Source organism: Alosa pseudoharengus, unplaced genomic scaffold (genome assembly GCF_046254945.1).
Source record: "Alosa pseudoharengus isolate Yale_2024_CS ecotype anadromous, Long Island Sound unplaced genomic scaffold, YU_APseudo_1.1 YU_APseudo_1.1_scf_23, whole genome shotgun sequence".
Classification (NCBI taxonomy): Eukaryota; Metazoa; Chordata; class Actinopteri; order Clupeiformes; family Clupeidae; genus Alosa; species Alosa pseudoharengus.
The window spans coordinates 13,214,486-13,234,772 of NW_027468685.1; the positions used below are offsets into that span (position 1 = coordinate 13,214,486).

Below are 20,287 nucleotides of genomic sequence, written 5' to 3' on the forward strand. Positions count from 1 at the left end.
TATGGTACTTCACCTTTGCCCTCTCATCCTGTCATTCATACATTCTTTAGGTTTTGCCATTCTTTAGGTTTTGCTTACATTTCCTGTCACCAAACCTTATCTATGCCATTTTCTGCCAGGCCTGCTCTTTCACTTAAACCAGTCTTCCTTTTCCACACTGAACATACTACAGACTTCAGTTTCACAAAACAATGATATTACACAGAATAAAGATACTACATAAAAGATATATAAACTAAAGGATATATTTCAATAAAGGCCACGACATTCCCCCCTTTGAGCATGAAGTGCTCACTTATGCAGCAAGATCAAACATTTATCACTATTTTAACACCTCCCCTACTATCAAGAAAATACAGCTGCTAAGCTGAGTCACACTACAAACAGTCAGCTAAGCAAACCAGTTACCACAGCAGCAACTATGAGTTTAACCAATTGTCCCCAATACCACTGATAAACATAAAACTCTTATATTAGTACTGTTATTACACCCTTGAACCAACCCTCACTTAAATCAAATCCAATAGTGTAGTGTTATTATCAAATAGAATGGCAAGTTTCAAATCCTCTCGGTGGAAGCGAAAACCCTTAAGGGAAAACCTCTTTTTTCCATTGTTTTTAGAGGAAAAAAACCTTCATAAGGGAAACTCTTCTACTGTCCTGTTATTACAGCAACACTTGTTTACAACAAGCGAGAGGAGAAACGTTCCTTCAACTACACATATGCTTTTCCATCCCCATAAATTCATCAAATGAGCAAACAGATCACATAAGAATTCCTGATGGGTGTTTTTAGATAGGGCTAGCCCTATAATATTCTAAGCTTCTACATGAAGATAGGTTACATGCTATAATGACCCTCTTCTGTGAAAACAAAGTAACACCAAACTATTAATAATTAATTCTCATTACACACAATTTTTAGTCCATTGTTCCTCGGAGATGGCAGAGTGTAAATGCAATCGCAGATGTATTAGCAAATGTTGGATGCTGCGCTTCAAGTGTGAAGTATGTTACGAATGTTGCAATTCACAAAAACAAAAGCCATTGTCTTAGTTCCGCACTCCATCTCATATGCTTTGAGAACATTGGTGGCTTGGCTGTTGGACGGAGTGGAGTCCACACCCAATCCCACTTCATCAATGAAAGAGCTGGTTTTGCTTCCAACCAGCATACTGTATCCCAATGTTCCTCCTTTCTCCAATCCTCTATGAGGAGCATCAGTTCTGGCATCACTGGCATCACTGTCATGTTTCCATTTCCTTGTCATCTGTCCTGGCACTAGTATCTCCTTTCACAAGGGTTGCCATTTGCTTCATTCATTAACAGCAGTGGCATTTATGATCCATTTCTCCCAGCCACTGTTTTAAGCACTATGGATCTCAAACAAGGAAGAAACAAAGAGAAAACAAGCACAAATACAAGCAAACCTATTCCTACAACTATTCCTATTTGTGCTAGCCATATTTCTAATCCTCCTAATGCCCCCTTAAACTATCTTTCTATCATTATTAGTTTTGTCATAGCTATGTTATGGGAATAAACATACTGCAATATACTCCTATGTTGACACACACTCCACTTTCTTTGGCTAATATCTGATCCAACATCATCCAGTGGTGCATAACTACCCAGAAGGTTGCAGCCACCTGTTCTCTTAGTGCTCCAAGCACATAACAGACTTCTTTCATATTGGAAGATTCGTCAATATTCCAGATTCCTGGTGGTTGATAAGATTTCAGTCAGTAATTTCTGTGTTACCTGAGTCTTCTTTGTCAGCCTCACTTGTGAAAAAACAATTGAATAGCTCATTTCCTGGTGGTTTGGTGGTATGTCATGGACTGGGATCTCTGCAGTTTTCTGTACATTCCCTGTTTGTTATCAGGGCAGATGTTGCTGGGACAATGTCCCCCCTTCCTCACTGAATTCCTTGCCTGGAAGTCTATAATCAACAGGGGAACAGGAGCATACATGCCAAAAACACTATACCCACCACTGCCAGGACCATTTCTGTCCCCAGGCAGTACACTGTAGGTTGTTGACTCTTTTTTCCTGTAGGTCCTTCCGAAAGTCCTTTTTCCTGCTTATAAATTGTTCTGTGAAATAATGACAATTATTCCATATCATTTCTAATTTGTCCTCGGAGCTGATCCAAAGGTGGGCCTCTGATGGACCTCTCAGCTTTTATCTTTAATGCAAAAAGTAATTACTCTGGTTTTGTTGTGACCTTATTTGCATTGAAGCAATGCGTATGGCATCAAACCAGTTTAAATCTGTTGAGGCACATATTTTAGCAATTCTCCCTTTTAGCATGTCATTTGCCCTTATCATCTGAAAACCCCTACAAACCACTACCAAAGTTTCTTATTTTTATCATATCAATGTAATCAATAACTATCATATCAATGTAATCAATAACTAAGTGTTTTCATGATCCTTCTGGGACCAATATGTGTCCTAATGGTTTAGACAACACTATCACTTTTCCTGATAGGAGGACTATACACATGACATTTGTTAGACTATCATCAATAACTACCTGTAACTATGAAAATCCTCCAATAAAAATATTCCTCTTTCCTACTCCCCCCTTGCGCATAGATCCAAATATGCGCAAAGGAAAGCACCATATCAAGTATCTGTTGGGAAGTATCTAGTTATTATCATATAAATGCCACTAACCATTAGAGTTACAGTTTATGGGACTTAGCAGACTCTTTTCTCCAAAGGGACATTCAAATAAAACATTAATCAAATAATGAAAGTGAAAATTATAAAAAATCTGTAACCCAAGGTAACAAATGTAACAAATAATATGATTTAACATTATACCAGGGGTTCGCCCCCCTTTGTTACTGTGATTAACAGAATAGAGTTGGTGGACCTTCATTCCTTCCATGAAGACCAACATCTTTCCACCAGCTTTTCTATTTCTGAAATAATAAAACATTTTAATCTTCTGACAATGACTTATGATGATCCTAATTCCATCTATTCTCTTTTTGCATAAAGACTAAACAAATTTCCCTATAAGAAATGTTATTTTACTTATTGTCAATTTGGAATACTACTTGAAGACTGGTTATTATGTAAGCTATATTAATTAGATGTTCTAGGACATACAGTAATCTCATAATTTCTTCAACATACCTTACTTATGTTAAATTTCTTTGCATGTCATAGATTTTTATAAGGTTTTATTCTTCAAAAACTACGCTTACCTCTTCTAACCCTATACTTTATCTAGGCTATCTAAACTATTAGTAAATCCTAGTTCTATTTTCTAATCCTATCAATCCTATTTCTCTGCTTTCTTTATTTTATCCATTGCTTTCTTTATCAAATGTCATAGTATAGTACGTAAGATCTTTTGGCTTCACATTAGTTACATGTAAAGCAGATATTATATCATTTTAATATTCCTAATACTTTATTTTTCCCATTAAAGCTAAATAATTCTATTCCTAAGACTTGTTGAGCGTGAGTGACCACTAGGGAACTCCCATGATCTAGAGGTAATATTTTAATATGTAACAGTCCCTAGGACATAGCCAAATTAGTCTTACCTACTTACACCACCACCTATCCTGAAAAATTAATGGAGTGTCATTTGACATTAAAAATAGCAGTGTTATCACTTTGTCACTTAATTTGATTAAAACATTTGCATTTACAATTAATTAAACAGTAATCACTTCTATTCAAAATAACAATCAAAATAATAAAGGTAAGAATAAGAGTAAATCATACTTTAAATTTGCTCAACAAAGTATTTACCTACTTACCCTGAGATGTCTTAACTACCTTCTCTGTACCTAGTCAGGGCATCGTTGGGTATCAGGTGGGCTCACCCATAAAATAGTCCCTCAGCATGGTGTCCTCATCAACTCCCTTTGATAGTACTGGTATAAACCTTCTCCTGTAGAATTCTCTAGGCCTCCTTAAAACTATACTATCTCACAAGGGAAGAGGAAGGCATGCTCGTTGGGCTCATCCTTCAGTGCCAGGGTGTCTCCTCCCTCTCCCTGTCCTGTTTCTTTTGTCCACTTTTTTGACAGTCAAAACAAACTGATGATTGTCTTGCTTCAGATGTCCATTCTCACATGATGCCTCCTCTGTAATTGCCTCTCACTCTGCCTTAGTTATTCCCATCTTGTCTGAATCTCCACCCCCACTGACATGGAGATTGTGGCTGCCATGGGCTTGACTGTGCCCACTATAATAGGTATCCATAGGCCAGTAGACTGACAGGTTTGGGAACACCTGTGATGGTTGCTCCTACTGTCATAGTGTTGAGGGTGGTGCTACTACTGGTTTCCCCAGACTTGAAGCCTTAGGTCACCATAGGTGCCTGTATTGTCTTTTTGATGCTGCAAGCGCTTCCATTGCACTTCCAAGTTCCCTCTTTGCTCTCCAGTTTGCCACTGTTGCCTTAACAAAGGCCTCAGAGTCCATATCTTTTTTCAGTTTGTCCATGCTCAGCACTGTTGTGCTGAACTTGCTCCGAACTCTGTCAGGACAGGGAGTACTTGGATTAACCCCTGCACATCAGCATGTCCTCACACGGCTGGTAATGAGCCTTACCCCCCTTAGATATAAGAGGCCACATTACATTTACTGTTTAGCTGGAGGGGATGAGGAACTCATGCTGCAGGCAGATTGTAGTATTTACTAGATTACTCTCTATCTATCATCTACTTTACCTTGCCCTTTTGTAATTTACCATTAACTGTACATTTTATCCCTTATATCTTCCTATAACATCTGCATCTATTATTATTCCTACATTTATGGTCACTCACTCCCAAGTCATCTCCTTACTTCTGCCTCTTATCTCCTATTGTATTAATCTATCAAGATGTCAAGATGTTTTTGAGCATTTTAAATACCTCTTTCTCCTACTATTTCCACTGTGACTGACCTATTCTTCTTATAGCTCTACTATTGTCAATTTTATGTAATCCCTGATCTTAGTAACAGTGCTAAATCCATTAATTCTTGTATAGGCCATAAATCTGTATATTTCCTCATTCTCTCAACCACTTTCCTGCAACACTTTTTCATTGTACTGTTTATTAACTGATCCCTTTTGGTCTCTTTAACTATCAGAATGGGGGATTCCACTAAGTGGAACACTTAGTCTTTACACTAAGTCAGTTTACTTTAGCCTGGGGTTTCTGTAACACTACTTATTACCTTATAGGTGACTATCAACTTTCCATACTTACTTGGTTGACCATGGCATTCCCTTTACCATTAGTCAGCTTACCCAGTTTCTCTAAACATTACTAGAGTAATTATCTTATATAATTCTATACCTTTGAGGCTCTTACTGTCCATATGCTGCATTCCACAGTGAATGGTCTAATATATTATGCCATTCCTCACTACCAAAACATACTTCCAGTTAATTTATCAATTAAGCCATTGAAGTATAATTCCCCAGTTGTCTCCATGTATTTGTATATCCTTTAGCACTGTAACTTTATCAAAAGTGTAATATTAACATTTACTAAATGCATTTTATGAAATTAACCTTATCATACCTTATCATACCTCCTCTCAACATTCAACATTCATTCTTAAATTTCCCCTTGGCGATCAATAAAGCATCCATCTATCTATCCAACCTCTAGCTATAGGTAAATAAGTATCCTTAAACCTTTCCTTCAGTATAAATATACTATACTACATATACAGTCTCTAAATATAAATCTAAGTATAAATGTAGGCTTAAATATACTTAAAACCCTTTATGTATACCAAGTACAAATCAATTTCCCATTTCTATGATTTTTACACAAAAAGTTAAGCTATGCATATTCTTAGTTAGAAATAACTAGACCCACAGTACATTTCACAAACTATTTTTTCTAAGGGAGTCACTACTCAGTTCCCTCTGTACTGAGCCCCTATGAAACCCCCAACAGCAAATTAACTAACACCCCATATAACCCTATAACCACTTAATTATAACAGTATTATCTAATTATAATATAGCTATGTAAATAACAAATTATACTCTATAGGGCCAATCAACTTAGCACCAGTTTCCATCAAATAACCCCCAGTGCTAACAACAATTGCTGCCTTATACCATATGATTCTTCAAACCATTTGACAGGTAGAAACTAAATATCCCCAGAGATCTTCTGAAACCATCAATGTCCCCATCATCTAGATTGTTAAATATAAAGTAGTAATCCAAAACGTTTTAAGTCAGTCAGAGTCAGTCTTTTTCAGTGTCACCTTATTTCAAATATTAACCATTTTTTGATTATTATCATATGTCAGTTGATCTTGGCTTATGCAACCCGTGATGTGAACAATACAAAACCCCTTTTCCAACTTTTAACAAAAAAGGACTATGTGGGAAGGCTATAACCATAGCCTATAGCCATAAACCTTTTCCACATAGCAAGGCAGCTCTATAACCAAATGACCTTGCCCAAACCACCTCTTCAGAGCTAAACAGTCACCTGTACCTTAAACTGGAAATGTACATGGAAACAATACCTGATCTTATTGTATATTATCACCCATAACACCACAAGGTAGGATGTTACTCATAACACACATACTCATGACACACATACCACAATACACCAAACATATAACTGTAATATGAGTTATTGATAAACCTTATTGAGTTCCTATATATGTCTAAAACATTATCCAAAGGAGTCTTAAATTCAATTATTTTCCCCCAATAACACTGTGGTGCTCCATGAACTATAATCCATCACAAAATCTTTCTAAAATCTATCTAAAGTCTTCTGATGTATGGGTAGCATACCTAAGCTTCAACAATGTTACCATGAACCAAATTAACTTCAATACTGCTATCCAGTGTAGTAATGCCAGTTGCTGACCCAGCTTTAGCCTAATAATGCCAACAGCTATCTGAGCCTAATAATACTATGCTAACCTAGCCTAGTCATGCTAATAGCTAAGCTATTTAATTAGACCTATTGTTAATACTACTATCATGATTATCATATCCTTAACAATGCTAATTTAACAGTTGAACCTACCACCTACTGATAAGCTAATAAATATATCATTAGTAGGCTACCATTAATATAACCCATCAATTGCCAACATACTACTTCTTCTTATACATAATATATCTTAGTCTTTTCATCAACACTGGACACAACAACACTTTTCCAACACCTGGAACCACCATCAGCGTTCATCCCAAATCCTGGATCTTAAAACTCCATATTTAACCATGCTAGGCCTACTTATCTGTCCGTAGGCCTACTTATCCACAGCATAACACAGATGTGATTTTTCCCACAAACTCTCTTTAACTTGTAATAATAATCTTATTATAAACAATGCTAACATGAAATGACCTTTTAAACATAACAGAAACCTAAAGACTAGCTTAACCAACCTATACACTATACACTATTTGACTATTACATTAGTGAATTATTTATGCACGTAAGCTATACTGTATGACTAAAGTATGTAAACACTAATATAATTTGCCTTTATCCAGTATCATGAAAATCTTTTAACCTAGAACTGTAGAGTATTTTAAAGAAAATCAAAAACTAGCAGAACTGTATCTGTATCTCTCATTATTGCAAATTACATTTTTAAAAGGTCAAAGTGACTATGACAGCCCCAGTGTCAAGCAATGAAACTATTCCTCTTTTGCCTTGACCATCTATTATGGCAATATTATATTCTCAGCAAGCAGCACTCCACTTCTGCAGACAACTGCCCACTGAAATTCAGAACCATTCTGTTCTGGCGTTACCAACCTTTCAAAACCATTTTCCCACTACCACATTCTCATTATCAACCATTTCTAATATCTTGATCATGGAAGACCAAAACATTCAACCCAACACTTTGCAGTATTAAACATTCCCCAAACATCTTTCAAAGTGAAATATTTTCCAATATTTCCCAGTTCAACATTCTTTAACCATCTCAGACCTACATCCTTTGTCCCCAGCATTTGCTCTGTTTACACAAGCCCCCACCTTTTCCTATTTCAACCAGCAGCTCCTCTGCCTGGTATCACACACACACACACACACACAGCCTCTTCTCCTTAATCACAAGTTATACAAATATATGACGTCTTTTACCAATGCTCTGCCATGGACTTCTAATTCTACCAGCAACATGTACTAACCATCTATTATACTTCCATTCAACACTTCTTTGTATTCTCTTTTAGCTTTACATCCACAACTTTTACACAACATGTCCACTCACTCTTGGAGTGTTTCAACTTCAACTTATTCAGACCTGATATCAGATATCAGCTGTACTCAACTTGTTAGTATATTATTTCCTCCACATGCAGGAAATGAGGTCTTCACATGCAGACCTGGTCTTCACATGCAGACCTTTCAGTTTTTCACATGCAAAACTGTTACTTTTATCTCTCTCATTCCTTCTCATGCAGGAATTGAGTCAGTTCTCCTCATGCAGAACTTTAAGTTTTCCTCATGCAAAACTTCTTTGATATGGCTATAGTATTCCTCCACATGCAGGAATTTGCCTAGTTCTCCACATGCAGAACTTTTGTTTACATTAGTGTACACACAAATGCTTACCATAATCTGCAGTATTAATCCCTTGGTCTTTGTTTTAGCAAGATTCTTTGACTGGAGGACGTTTTAGACAAGTATTCATAACTCAGTGTACAGCCTGATCAGAGGAGACTAGCTGCTATTAAGCAAAGTTGCTCACCTTATTTTAAGTTGCGCATCAGCTTCTCCCCTGACCAAACCCCGGACCCTGAGATGATACTTAAATATTGTCCTTTCCAACTCCTGGCTGGTTCTCGCCAATTATGTGGTGTCAAATCCACATTAAATAATACAACTCAAAAGAAGTCCGCACACCATGGATGTATACTGCAGATGATGGCTTTAATGCACTCCGGAGCATTGGTGAAGCAATTAAGTGAAAGCTAAGCTAAGCAAAGTGAGCAGTGAGCAGTGAGCAGTGAGCAAAGTGAGCTAACATCCTCTGGCTGTTGTCCAGCCTTTATACCCCTTCAAGTCATCCCAGACAAGACCCTCTATGTTTACAGATAACTGACCAAGTAATATATGGTACTTCACCTTTGCCCTCTCATCCTGTCATTCATACATTCTTTAGGTTTTGCCATTCTTTAGGTTTTGCTTACATTTCCTGTCACCAAACCTTATCTATGCCATTTTCTGCCAGGCCTGCTCTTTCACTTAAACCAGTCTTCCTTTTCCACACTGAACATACTACAGACTTCAGTTTCACAAAACAATGATATTACACAGAATAAAGATACTACATAAAAGATATATAAACTAAAGGATATATTTCAATAAAGGCCACGACAGGAATACACTGTATGAACACACTCATACACATACACACACACACACACACACACACACACACACACACACACACACTCATACACACACACTCATACACACACTCACTCATGCACATAATATTATATATTATATATATATATAATATGAATCCATTAGATGCACACATTACAATCAATTGTGCACCTGTGTTCAGTCCTTTGACCTTTTCCTGTACAGTAGAGACATGACACCAACACACACTGGTCCTACACTGGTGCTGCACTGTGGGATGTGTCATGGAAAAATCCACCTCTGAAAACCGTTACACCAATTAGCACTCTGGAACCGATGATCCGAAGGAGACCATCCAGACAGCGGATGCTGAAAGACTGTTGATCTTTATTCATCGTATTGCAGTGAGAATACAGCCCCAAACAATGTCTAGACCAGTAGTTCTCAAACTGTGGTACGGGTACCACTGGGGGTACTCGGACTCCTTCTAGTGGTAGACCTACTCCAGGAGTCTCCAAGATTTCTTTTACAAAGATGACATAATCACTTAGCCTGGCGGGCCATCCTATATCATTGAAATGTATAGTCTGGCATCGAACCCTTCACCTCGCTTAATCAAAGGGGCGGGCAGAGAATTGTCTTTCAAACTGCCTAGGCATGCAATAGGCCAGCGCTACGACCATATCCGTATCCGGTTGGCAAAACGGCAAATACATCCTTCTTCGAAAGGAATGACTTAAGTGCATTGTGTTGCTCAACTTTCAAAGAAAAGCACAAGTCCAACTTCTCCAAAGTTGACGGCAACGCCGATTCAAACAACCGCTCTTCGTTCGCCATAGCCACCTTCCTTGTTGTTCACCGTCGCAGGACTGTTGTTATCCTGTTAAGCCCGCCTTAAGACTCTCTAACAAAATAGAGCGCTGTGATTGGATGAGGTCCACGGCGTCAGCCAATAGAAATCCCTATGGTTTGATACTAGACATACAGGCTGAGCAAATTAATTTGCCGCCGCTAGGGTGCGTCTAGATTTCTAGGCTAATAATCACTTCAAATTATATACAAATATATATAATTCAAAATCCTTAACCACGCGATCACTGAAGTTAAATTTAAACAATTTGTTGTCTATCATGGCTAGTTTAACTATATGCTGCATTAGCAAATGGTTGACAAGCTAAGCTATGATGGTAAGCAAAGGAAAAGAAAGCAAACATGATGGATCAAACACATTCATGCTATCATGGCTCCAAACGGGAAGTATTAGAAAAAGAAGTGTGGTGAATTATGCTTCTGTTACCCCAATGAAATCTGAACTACTGATGGCTGTGCTTCTGTTACCCTGATGAGATCTGAACTACTGATGGCTCTGCTCCGTCTTCCGACGTCACCAAAACGCTGCTCATCAGAATTGAGCTGACCCAATTATAATGGTGGAAACCGCCTTCTGTTCTTACATTTAAAAATATGCGTTATTATGTCTTATATTGTGTAATTTGGGTTTTCCAGTACTTTCCAATATGTTGTAATGTGGGATTTTACTCCTGGTTTCATTCATTCATTCAGTCTCTACACAGGCCACAAATAGTCTAGCTGGTGTCACTTTTAGTTCCTTTGCTCTGACAGTTAGTCTGCTGACTTACAACAAATGCAGCAATATTACAGTTTTTCTCAATTGTTCACACACAAAAACTGGTACTTACTAGACACAATGACCACAGCATGTCATGGGACCCCCTGAACCAATTCTGCTAAACTACAATTCCTCCTTTACACTCAAATTGCAGTTCTAAAACACACTTTTTTCACAACACTACACACAATTCTCTGCATTTGGCACACTTTCCATGAAGAAAATCACTTGTTTTCACAAGGAACACACTGCCTTTCAAATTCTAAAGTTGATTGCCCCACTATGCACACTGACTCATCACATGGGCAAACACCTGTCACACAGTTTTAAAATTAGCAATCAGAGCGTTAGCATAATGCTTGTGATGTTGATGAGGTAGAAGAGAGGAAGCAGCATCGTTTTTTTTATTGTAACTGTATACAGTAAATTCTAGTTGTTTTATATGTAGACCACTGTATGTGCAACTTTATGTTGGTTGGGATGTACACTGTGTACATTGTTTTTGTGGGGACAAAATAAAATATATTTGTTATTTGTGAGTTCTGAGTATAAAAAACAATATTCTCAAATATTTTACAACACACTTATGTATGTACTGTCTGTAGTAAGTTTAACACTGAACAAAAAAAGGCCTAAGTCATTATGATGAATGGAGAAGAAGTGTTTTCCATTCATCATAGTGTTTTACACTGAGCACGTCAGTGTTCAACTGGTTCTTATAAATGTCTATTCATATGATGGTTTGTGTGTGTCATTTGAAAACAAAATACCATTTTGAGAAGAAATAACATTGTTTTGAATGTAAAGTTTCATTTTGCAGGAGAATTGAGGGGGTTTGCCCATTGTGTGTGTGTTTTTTTATTTGTGTGTATAGAGTTCTGAGAGTATGAGGCATGCTTTCAGAAAATGTGTGTAACAATCGAGAAAAACTGTAAAACTTACAGGAATATGAATGTATCATTAAACAACACAGATGCTTCTGGAAACAGGGTCCAAATATTGACTCATTGTGAAACTGATCTACTTCGTCCTAAAAGTGTGAGTGCTGTCAGTTATCCTGCAAGGCTCTTGAAAAGGGCACTCAGGTGCTGGTGTTTGTGCTCGCATCGGCCCCGCCGTGTGATCGCTCACGCTAACAGCTTCTACCAGATGTTTTTGTGGCCGTGTCGCCTGGCGCTGGAGATGAGCTGAAGGCAGGTCAGGGCTGCTGGACCTCCCCTCCTCTCCCTCTTCCTCTCTCCCTCCCATTCTCTCTCTTTCTCTCTCCGTCCTCCGTCTTATCACTCTCGTCGGATAACTACCGCCCACACGTGCTGGCTCGGCAGAAAAACGCGAAACAGCGAAATGTTAGGATCGCAAAACAGCCGCACTCAAACTGTCATCGTCCCCCCCGTTCGTGATTGATCACTCCATAGGAGTGGCCAGGCAACGCGCAGGATAGGGAGAAAGAGGACACAGAGAGGGAGAGGGGACTTTTCACCCTTTTCTTTCACTTGGTCTTCTTCTCTTTTTCTATCTCCCTAAACTGAGGATGGTCTATCTCTGGTAAGCAGATGTAGCTCCTTGCGATGAGCTGCCTTTAGTGTCTGTGCCCTCAGCCTCAGAGGAGAATGGAGATGCTTCAGAGTAGCCTTTAATGTTGTGCGCTCACATCCGTCCAGTAGGGGGTGGTATCCTAAGGAGGTGGAGAGAAGTACCGTAGTTGCCTGCTGAGGCACTGATATATGAGCTGACATCAATACTGCACAAAAACAGTCTTTGGTCACAAGGCACAAATTCTGCCTGGGCCAGTGTACTTTCGAGCTAGGCGGTCTGTGTTTTTGAAAGGCCAAAGTATCTTTACAAATATGTTCCCGAACAAAGGAACTTTTTGTTGGCAAGAATGGTTCCTCTGGGCCAGAGGAATAGATGTTCAACATGGATTGTGACAGTGGGTTCTTCCTGTTCTCAACAGTTCACTTGTTGTCTGGTGCTGAGGGAAGCACCACAGTCGCTTGTATTTCTGCATTGCTGTGGCTAGAATGGGGTGCAGTTTCTTGGCGTCACTGTGGAGAACAGAAAACAGGAACAGAAGAGATGTCCACAGCTGTTTGCCAAAGTCACCCGCATCAGGCCCCGAAGAGAACCCAAGTTTCTTGATGAAGTTTCTTGATGACTCTCGAGTTTTGGCTTTTCCGCAGCGAGTTTTTTTTTTTTGTGTGTGTGAGTTTTTGTGGGATTTTGCAGCTACCTGCATATTTTCCTGGGGTGGGTCTCAGGTGTAGGTAAGTAAGAGAAAGGCGAGGGAACGAAAGCAAGAGAAAAAGAGAGAGAGGAATGAGAAGTACAGAAGAAATCCCATTTATTTACAACCTCCCGAGGCACTCTGCAAAGCGCTGACTCTTTTCAATAGCCTGTCTCCTTACTGGGAGGGAGTTGGTCTAACCTTTACGTTGTCTGACTCCATATACGTTCCAATGCCAAGGAGCTATAGGAAGCTGTATGAAGCTCCTTCTCATCCCCTCTGCCATGTGGCCCATCTTCACTGCCTCCACTGTCTCGTGTCACCTACAGCTCACTGCCATAAACCCCCCTCAGTTCCCTCTGGGGCAGTTTATTGGTAACTTACTGAACTGGCATGCTGATAAACCAGAACTATAAATAAAATTGATGACGTGTTTGAAGTATGTCTTATATCAAGCATGTGGAAACACCGGTGTAAAACAATTTATTAACTAGACACTGGTCTCTCAGGAGTCCCCCCTATATAGAATATAATTTTTGATGGCACTTCAAACCTAAAGATAGAAGTGAACGCTCTCTAAAAGCAGTGTGGATGGGTGGGATTTATTTGCATGTCCTTGCAGTTGGATGGCCATAGCATAGGTTTCATTTAAGGGGCTAACAGAGTGATTTAAAATCAGAAGACAAATTCAGCAAGAGCCATCCGTCAGTATTTGAATAAACACTCTCTCTCAATCATTTCTGAATGTTTATGTGAGTGTTAAACTCATCTCCTCCTGCTTGGGTGTAGCTGAAAACCTTTAATCACTTCCACAGCCCACCAGGACCACAGCCTGGACCCGGAGACTGCGTCCACAACACAGCTGTCCACACAACAACAAACCCCTGTCTAGAAAACATTCATGGACGGAGGAGCAGACATCGAGGTCTGAGGAGAGGTCTGTCTGCGTGGCCGTAAATTAATAATACCATTTGGAAAACCTCTCTCTGCCTTTCCTTTTGGAAAACGAGAAAATGAGTCAAGGGCAAGGGAAACAATGCAACCTCTTATGAATAAATCACACCATCAATAACGGAGCCAGAAAAAGAAGCATTTTTTTGGAAGTCAAAAGAGAAAAAATAAAAAAAACAAAAGAGGAGGTGCACTTTGTATGTTTTTTTTTTCTTGGTGTGTTTTTTTTGCGGGAGTACACACCTCTGCTCATGTCTGCTGAGCTCGAACAGCAAACTCCACACATTTCTGCCATGTCTGGCCTGATAAATGACGAGCCTCCTTTCAAAGTGAACACTCAGCACTAAGACGCATGCTAAAATTTGCCTTTTTTTTATTTATAGGACATCAATCTTGGCGGCAGGGAGGAGGAGGAGGAGGAGGAGGATGAGGAGGAAGTGGAGGGCTGCGAGGAGAGAGGCCAGTGGCGACGTCGCCGTGGCCCCTTGTCCTGAGCCGTTCCCACACACCTGTGCCGTCTCCGGGAACCACATTCCTCTCGCACGTGCCCCTGCCCAGACGTTTGGGCTGGGCCAGGTGAGGGATGAGTCACCCTCAGAGTCCCAGTCCTCAACCACACTACTGAGCTCCAAAACACAGCAGCTTATTAAATATGTGCTTGTCTAAAATATGTGGAAAATAAGCTTTGTGTGACTTTGTGTTGTGCTGAATGACTGAGGGCATTCTGTTAGTAAAATACTGATACTGTATTTGAGATAGAAGACTGAGTTTGGAGTCTGGAGTTTGTGCTGACGCTCCTACCCTTACAACGTCTGGTCTCCCTCAGGAGACTCATACCTCTGTAATCCAGGTGTTCAAGTTCACCTTACTCAGGTTGGAAATATATTTAACTTGCTGATACTGTACTTAGTCAGTGCTGGCAGAATGCAACTTAATGAACAGTAGGAACTTCACTACATTGACAATGAACAGTAGGAACTTAAGCGGCAATGATGGAGTCAGTCAATTCAGGACTCTAAATATACTTACACATTGATTTCTTTCTTTATCAGCATATTACAGTATATCTCCAACACAGCCTAATTACACTGATTTTGGGAAAATACACACTCTTAAAACGAATGTGTTGTCCCTATCTGGACACAGAGATGTGTGAAAAAACAATGCGTTGTGTTATTTTCAACACATATTGGGTAACAAATAAAAAAAGGAAACAACACAAATTGTGTTTTCCTATCTGGATACAGAGATGTGTTAAAAACAACTCAAGTTGTGTTGTTTTTAAGGCAAGTTGTGTTATTTTCAACACATATTGTGTGACAAATAAAAAAGGAGACAACACAAACTGTGTTGTCCCTATATGGACACAGAGATGTGTTACAGTAAAAACAACGCAAGTTTTGTTGTTTTCAACACACTCGTTTTATGTGTGCAGTATTAAAAAGCTAATATATAAAAGTAAACACTTTGGCATGCACAGGGACGTTGATGTATGTTGCTAATGTTTCAACAGTAGAATATACTGTATGCAATGTCTTCATGGGCTCACTAAGGAGATTGAGTTTTGGAAGTCCAACAAAAACTCGAATAAGTGTTGCCTATAGGACAATACTGTAAATACCGGTAGTCTCAGTGGGAAGTTAACTCCAAAGATGTGTATTTCATCATCAGCAGATTAAGATAGAACTGAAGAACGATGAAGGTCTTGTGAAAGTGTCCTGCGTGCCTCAGCACTAATAGTGAGCTCAAGTAAAAATCATGTGTTTGCCAACTTGGCATATTTGTACTTTCACACACAAACAGCGTATGGGACATGCCCCTCCATGCATGTACACATACAAACATGCAACAACCACACACCACAACACATAACCAGAGCACACACAGCTCATGCACGCAATCACACACACACACACACACACACACACACACACACACATACACACAGACACACACACACACACACACACACACACACACAGACACACACACACACACAGGCAGGCACTTAGAGGCCACAACGCGGCAAGTATAGGTAGTAAGAGACGATGGCGCTCTTCCAGCGATTAAATCTCCAGCAATCTGCTTCGATAAGCCATCAGCCTCCCCAGGGAGTCCGGCATCCATTGCCTCTCACACACATGTTTGCTGGCACTCAGTGATTTTTTTGCCTGAAAAGGTAATGAAGCATGTACTGTATATGAAGGTGAAGTATTTCTGTGTGTTCATTTTGCTACCTGCCACGCAATTGCTGTAAACTTTCCTAAAATTGAATAGATTGCATACGGTGCAAAATATTGAAGTGTGTGAAAGTTCTCTCTTTTCCTCTCTCTGAAATGCATTCACTCACCTACGCCCCCACCAGTTCACACAAACACAAAGAGATCCTTCCTTTCCCAACGTGTGAACTACTAAATCGCCTTCCTGTTTGGAAGCGTTCTAATAGTTATAACAGCTGCACTACTACGTCTGACTTGGCCAGCAGTATTCTTTCACAGGGAAATTACATAGGATAACTATAAGAAAAATAACTCCTGAGGTCACTTGGGTTTTTGGCAGTATCGTTGCAGAAAACAACAGAAAAAAAGTGTGTTGATCATTGATCACCTGAGCATTGTGCCTTTTACAATGAGGTATTAATTGGAAGGAATCATTTCAACTACCTGCCAACTCAGTAAAGTACTCCCAAGGATTGTGGTTGGGGAAGTTTAATCTGGACTGCAGAATACAAACTGCTGAATGTGCATTTTCCTTGACTTGTTTTATTCTAACAAAACCAAAACAAGCCACTTCTCTCTTGACTGACCGATGACTGCTCTGTCAAACTCACCCAGTGCTGGAGTCAGCATCAAGAGCACTCAGTGGCTCAACAATGGGCATTCCCTATATTGTGAGTGTTAAAGATATGAGCAATTGTAACCCAATAGGCTACCCTTTTTGTGGCATTCAGCAAATATCTCCTCACGTTTCACTATCCGTCCGTTCTGTGTGCTAACTGAAAATAACTCTTTCTATAACTCAGTTTTCCTGCACAGCTCTGGCTCCATAAACTAAAAACAAACACGGAGTGTGCACTGACACATACAACACTACTGCAGCCAATAAGAAGTAGGTGGTGATATTTTGCACCCACACACCTATGGAGCACTGAAGGGAGAGGTTTATTGTTTGACTGTTGAATTCAAACATCAAAATCTTTCTCCAGTATCACTAACCAAATCTTTAACGGCACTCGAATATATACATAGATACATACAAACCTTAAAACATTTACCTGAAAAAGAGTTTCTGTAACCTTAATAGCAATAATGCTCTAAGGAGTCTCCTTGCAATATGTGGTGGTAGCAAAACTCACATCTACATTATTAGCATCCCAGATTAAATATTTACAATATTATTACACCAGGTGGGCTTATTATGTAATAAAACATGTAAGTTATTTCACCATCGTACAAAAAACAGGAGCTTTTTTTGTTCAGCATTTGGCTGCAAAACCTCAATTATAATGCATGATTCCCTTAGTGATGAATTCACACTATAGGACCTTTCTCCTTTCTGGTAACCCTATATTGAGTCCTCTGCTACAGCTCACTAACTCTCTCATTCGACTCTCGTAGTGGACGAGTGAGAGAGGGGTTATGGGAGCAGGACCAGTGTGTCTGTGCTGCTCTTGAGAGCGTGTGAGGGGAGGGTGGAGCGGGGTGGTGGTGGTGGGGGGGAGGGAGTCGCGAGGGACCGGACTCACGTCACGATGGTGCGGGACTCACCGAACAGCACGAATCAGAGTCTTCACAGCAGGGATCACCTCGTCCATGGTGACATCACAGTAGGGCTTATCCTCAGTGCTCTCCTCTCCTGTTCCCTCCACTGAGAGAGAAGGAGAGATGGAGGAAGAGGGAGAGAGAGAGAGAGGGAAGGGGAGAGATTAATATGAAAATTGCCTTGAGAGAAAGAGAGGACTTAATTTGAATAGATAGTCAGGAAAACATTTGGATTAGTTATTCATGGAACAGAAATGAAAGTCAATGGCTACGGCACTATTAGCATCATGTACTAAACACAGAACATCTCTAACTCGGGCATTTCATGCGTATAGGTGTTTTGTAGGTGTCTCTGTTTTGTAATCGTGAGTGCACTTTAAAGAGTGCCATGCCCAGTTGCCATACCATCGACGGGAGGTCTTGGCTTCAGCCGTAGGGATGTGCGGAAGCGGGTGCGGTCATTGAAGCTCCAGCTCTTCTGCACCTTTCCCGGACTGGTGGCCTCGGCAACGTTGTCTTGACACGGCGAACGCTGGTCATTTCCAGGGGGCAAAGGCGAGGCCTTGTTTCTGATGGCCTGGGACGAACGGGAATTGTTCATCCGTATCCGGTCGCGGAACCCCATCTTACTACTGCCACCCGGAAACACACAAGTCAGTGACACATCCCAACAATGAGCAAATCATGCAAGAGAAGTTACGTCACTGTCTCTCAGTAAATGCACAAGCCAATCCATGTCCACAAAATCTATTCCACCAAACCATGCAATCTCATCATGTATAACTGGTCCTCCTCCTGAATGCACAGTCTATGTGTGTGCAACATATCAACAAATATCTTTTGCACAAATCGGAATGGTTACATAAAATAGACAGACTGACAGTAAGAAGGGTTAATATGTTAAAAAGACAAGTCTGATGGAGGTGGACAGACACAAAAACATCCAAATATTCTCCACAAGATTATCTCCAAGCATGCATCAAGACCTTATTCTGCACCATTAATTATTTTTCATGGTCCACAAAAAAACATGGCTAAAATCTGACTGACAAAAGCACTCGGTGCTGTGGCCTGGGATGGCGATATGCTGACGGCTGAGTAAACAAGGGGGGTCTTATTCTTCATGGCCCACGGTGTCCTGTGATATGCTTGGCATGTTCGGCCAACGGTTCGGATAAATATTTTAAGAGCAGAGGAAAGCGCTTGCAGAAATAGCATTTCAGCTTTTGCATTTCGGCTGGAAGCATTCAGGTGGACTGGGGGGGGGGGGGTTGAATTAATCCTCTGCATGCCGTTGATATTTGGGGGGGGGGGAACGACATTCTTCAGGAGGCTGTTCAGAGGTCCATGAAAATCCTGGAAAATCCAAGAACTTCCCGTACATACTACAAACACGTATTGAAGTGATTTGGAAGGGGGTAAAAACACACTAACATAGAAAAACCCGTTTCCCTTTTACGCTTTTAAAAAGGGCAAATATGCATAACTGAAAACTGACCTCATGCAACAGTCCAGAAACAACATGCAATGCAAGAGATCATCAATACACTCATTGACGCTCTCTGAACGGCGACTCACCCATGCCACAGGCAAAGAGACTCTTCCTAGCATGCTTCAGGGCAGGAGTGGGTTTTACTTAGCAGTCATCAGTCTTAATAAGTAGACCAACCTATGAAAGATGTGAAGCCTATAAAAGGAACCTGGGTCCACTGAATATCCAGGCCATTTTTGGCCCATCCAGGCTGACATTCAGTCCAAATACACCATGAACATGGTTCAGCGTTTGCCATCCAACCTGAACTCATGGTGTATTTTTGACACAGAGACGCAGGCAAAGTCAACTCCAGAGCTCCCGTTACTGTTCTGAAAACAGGCAATGTTCTCAGCAACCAACAATGTCTTTGCTTCTATTATTAGGCTTTGATTTGGCTATTCGTGCATTAAAGCATTCTAAACATTATTGAACCAGAGCAGAACATTGAGTTCCGTTCGCAGAGAGCGGGGCATGTTCCAGATTAAAATGTTAAAACCAAGAATGTCCACAAATTCTACATGTCTAGAATTTGTGTGAGCCTTTTTTTTACAGCATACAGTTTTCCTAATAAGGAAATATTGTGTTGCTTTGGACCAATAAGGTTGGGAGATTCCTGGATATTAACCAGGAGCTGCAGTGTGGGGGTGCAGGGTTTGTGGGGGTGGGGTGCAGGTCGGGGAGCGTGCCCTTCTGGTGCAGCATCGCCGTGGATACCTCTGCTTGCGGCCAGCGTGAATCCGGAAGAGACCCCGCTTTTTAGAAACGAGCTGACTGAGGAGACACACAAGGCAGAGGAACAGGTGAAAGGAGGGAGAGAGCCAGGGAGTGGAGGAGAGGGGAGGA

At 40.4% G+C, this 20,287-nt stretch overlaps 1 protein-coding gene and 1 long non-coding RNA gene across 4 annotated transcripts in view; both read right to left on the minus strand.

The window, feature by feature from the left end:
* Positions 1-20,287, minus strand: part of kcnq4 (potassium voltage-gated channel subfamily Q member 4) — a 78,938-nt gene that overhangs the window by 5,584 nt on the left and 53,067 nt on the right. For all 3 annotated transcript variants that reach the window (XM_076301629.1, XM_076301630.1, XM_076301631.1), the window contains 2 exons: positions 18,316-18,542; positions 17,917-18,016 (listed from right to left, as the gene is read on the minus strand). In XM_076301629.1, the coding sequence (XP_076157744.1) occupies positions 17,917-18,016; positions 18,316-18,542 (327 nt within the window). The remainder of the gene's footprint in view (positions 1-17,916; positions 18,017-18,315; positions 18,543-20,287) is intronic.
* Positions 2,053-3,950, minus strand: LOC143140612 (uncharacterized). Its single transcript, XR_012990670.1, has 3 exons — positions 3,786-3,950; positions 3,567-3,587; positions 2,053-2,096 (listed from the first exon to the last, which is right to left on the minus strand). It is a non-coding gene; the product is annotated as an uncharacterized LOC143140612 (long non-coding RNA).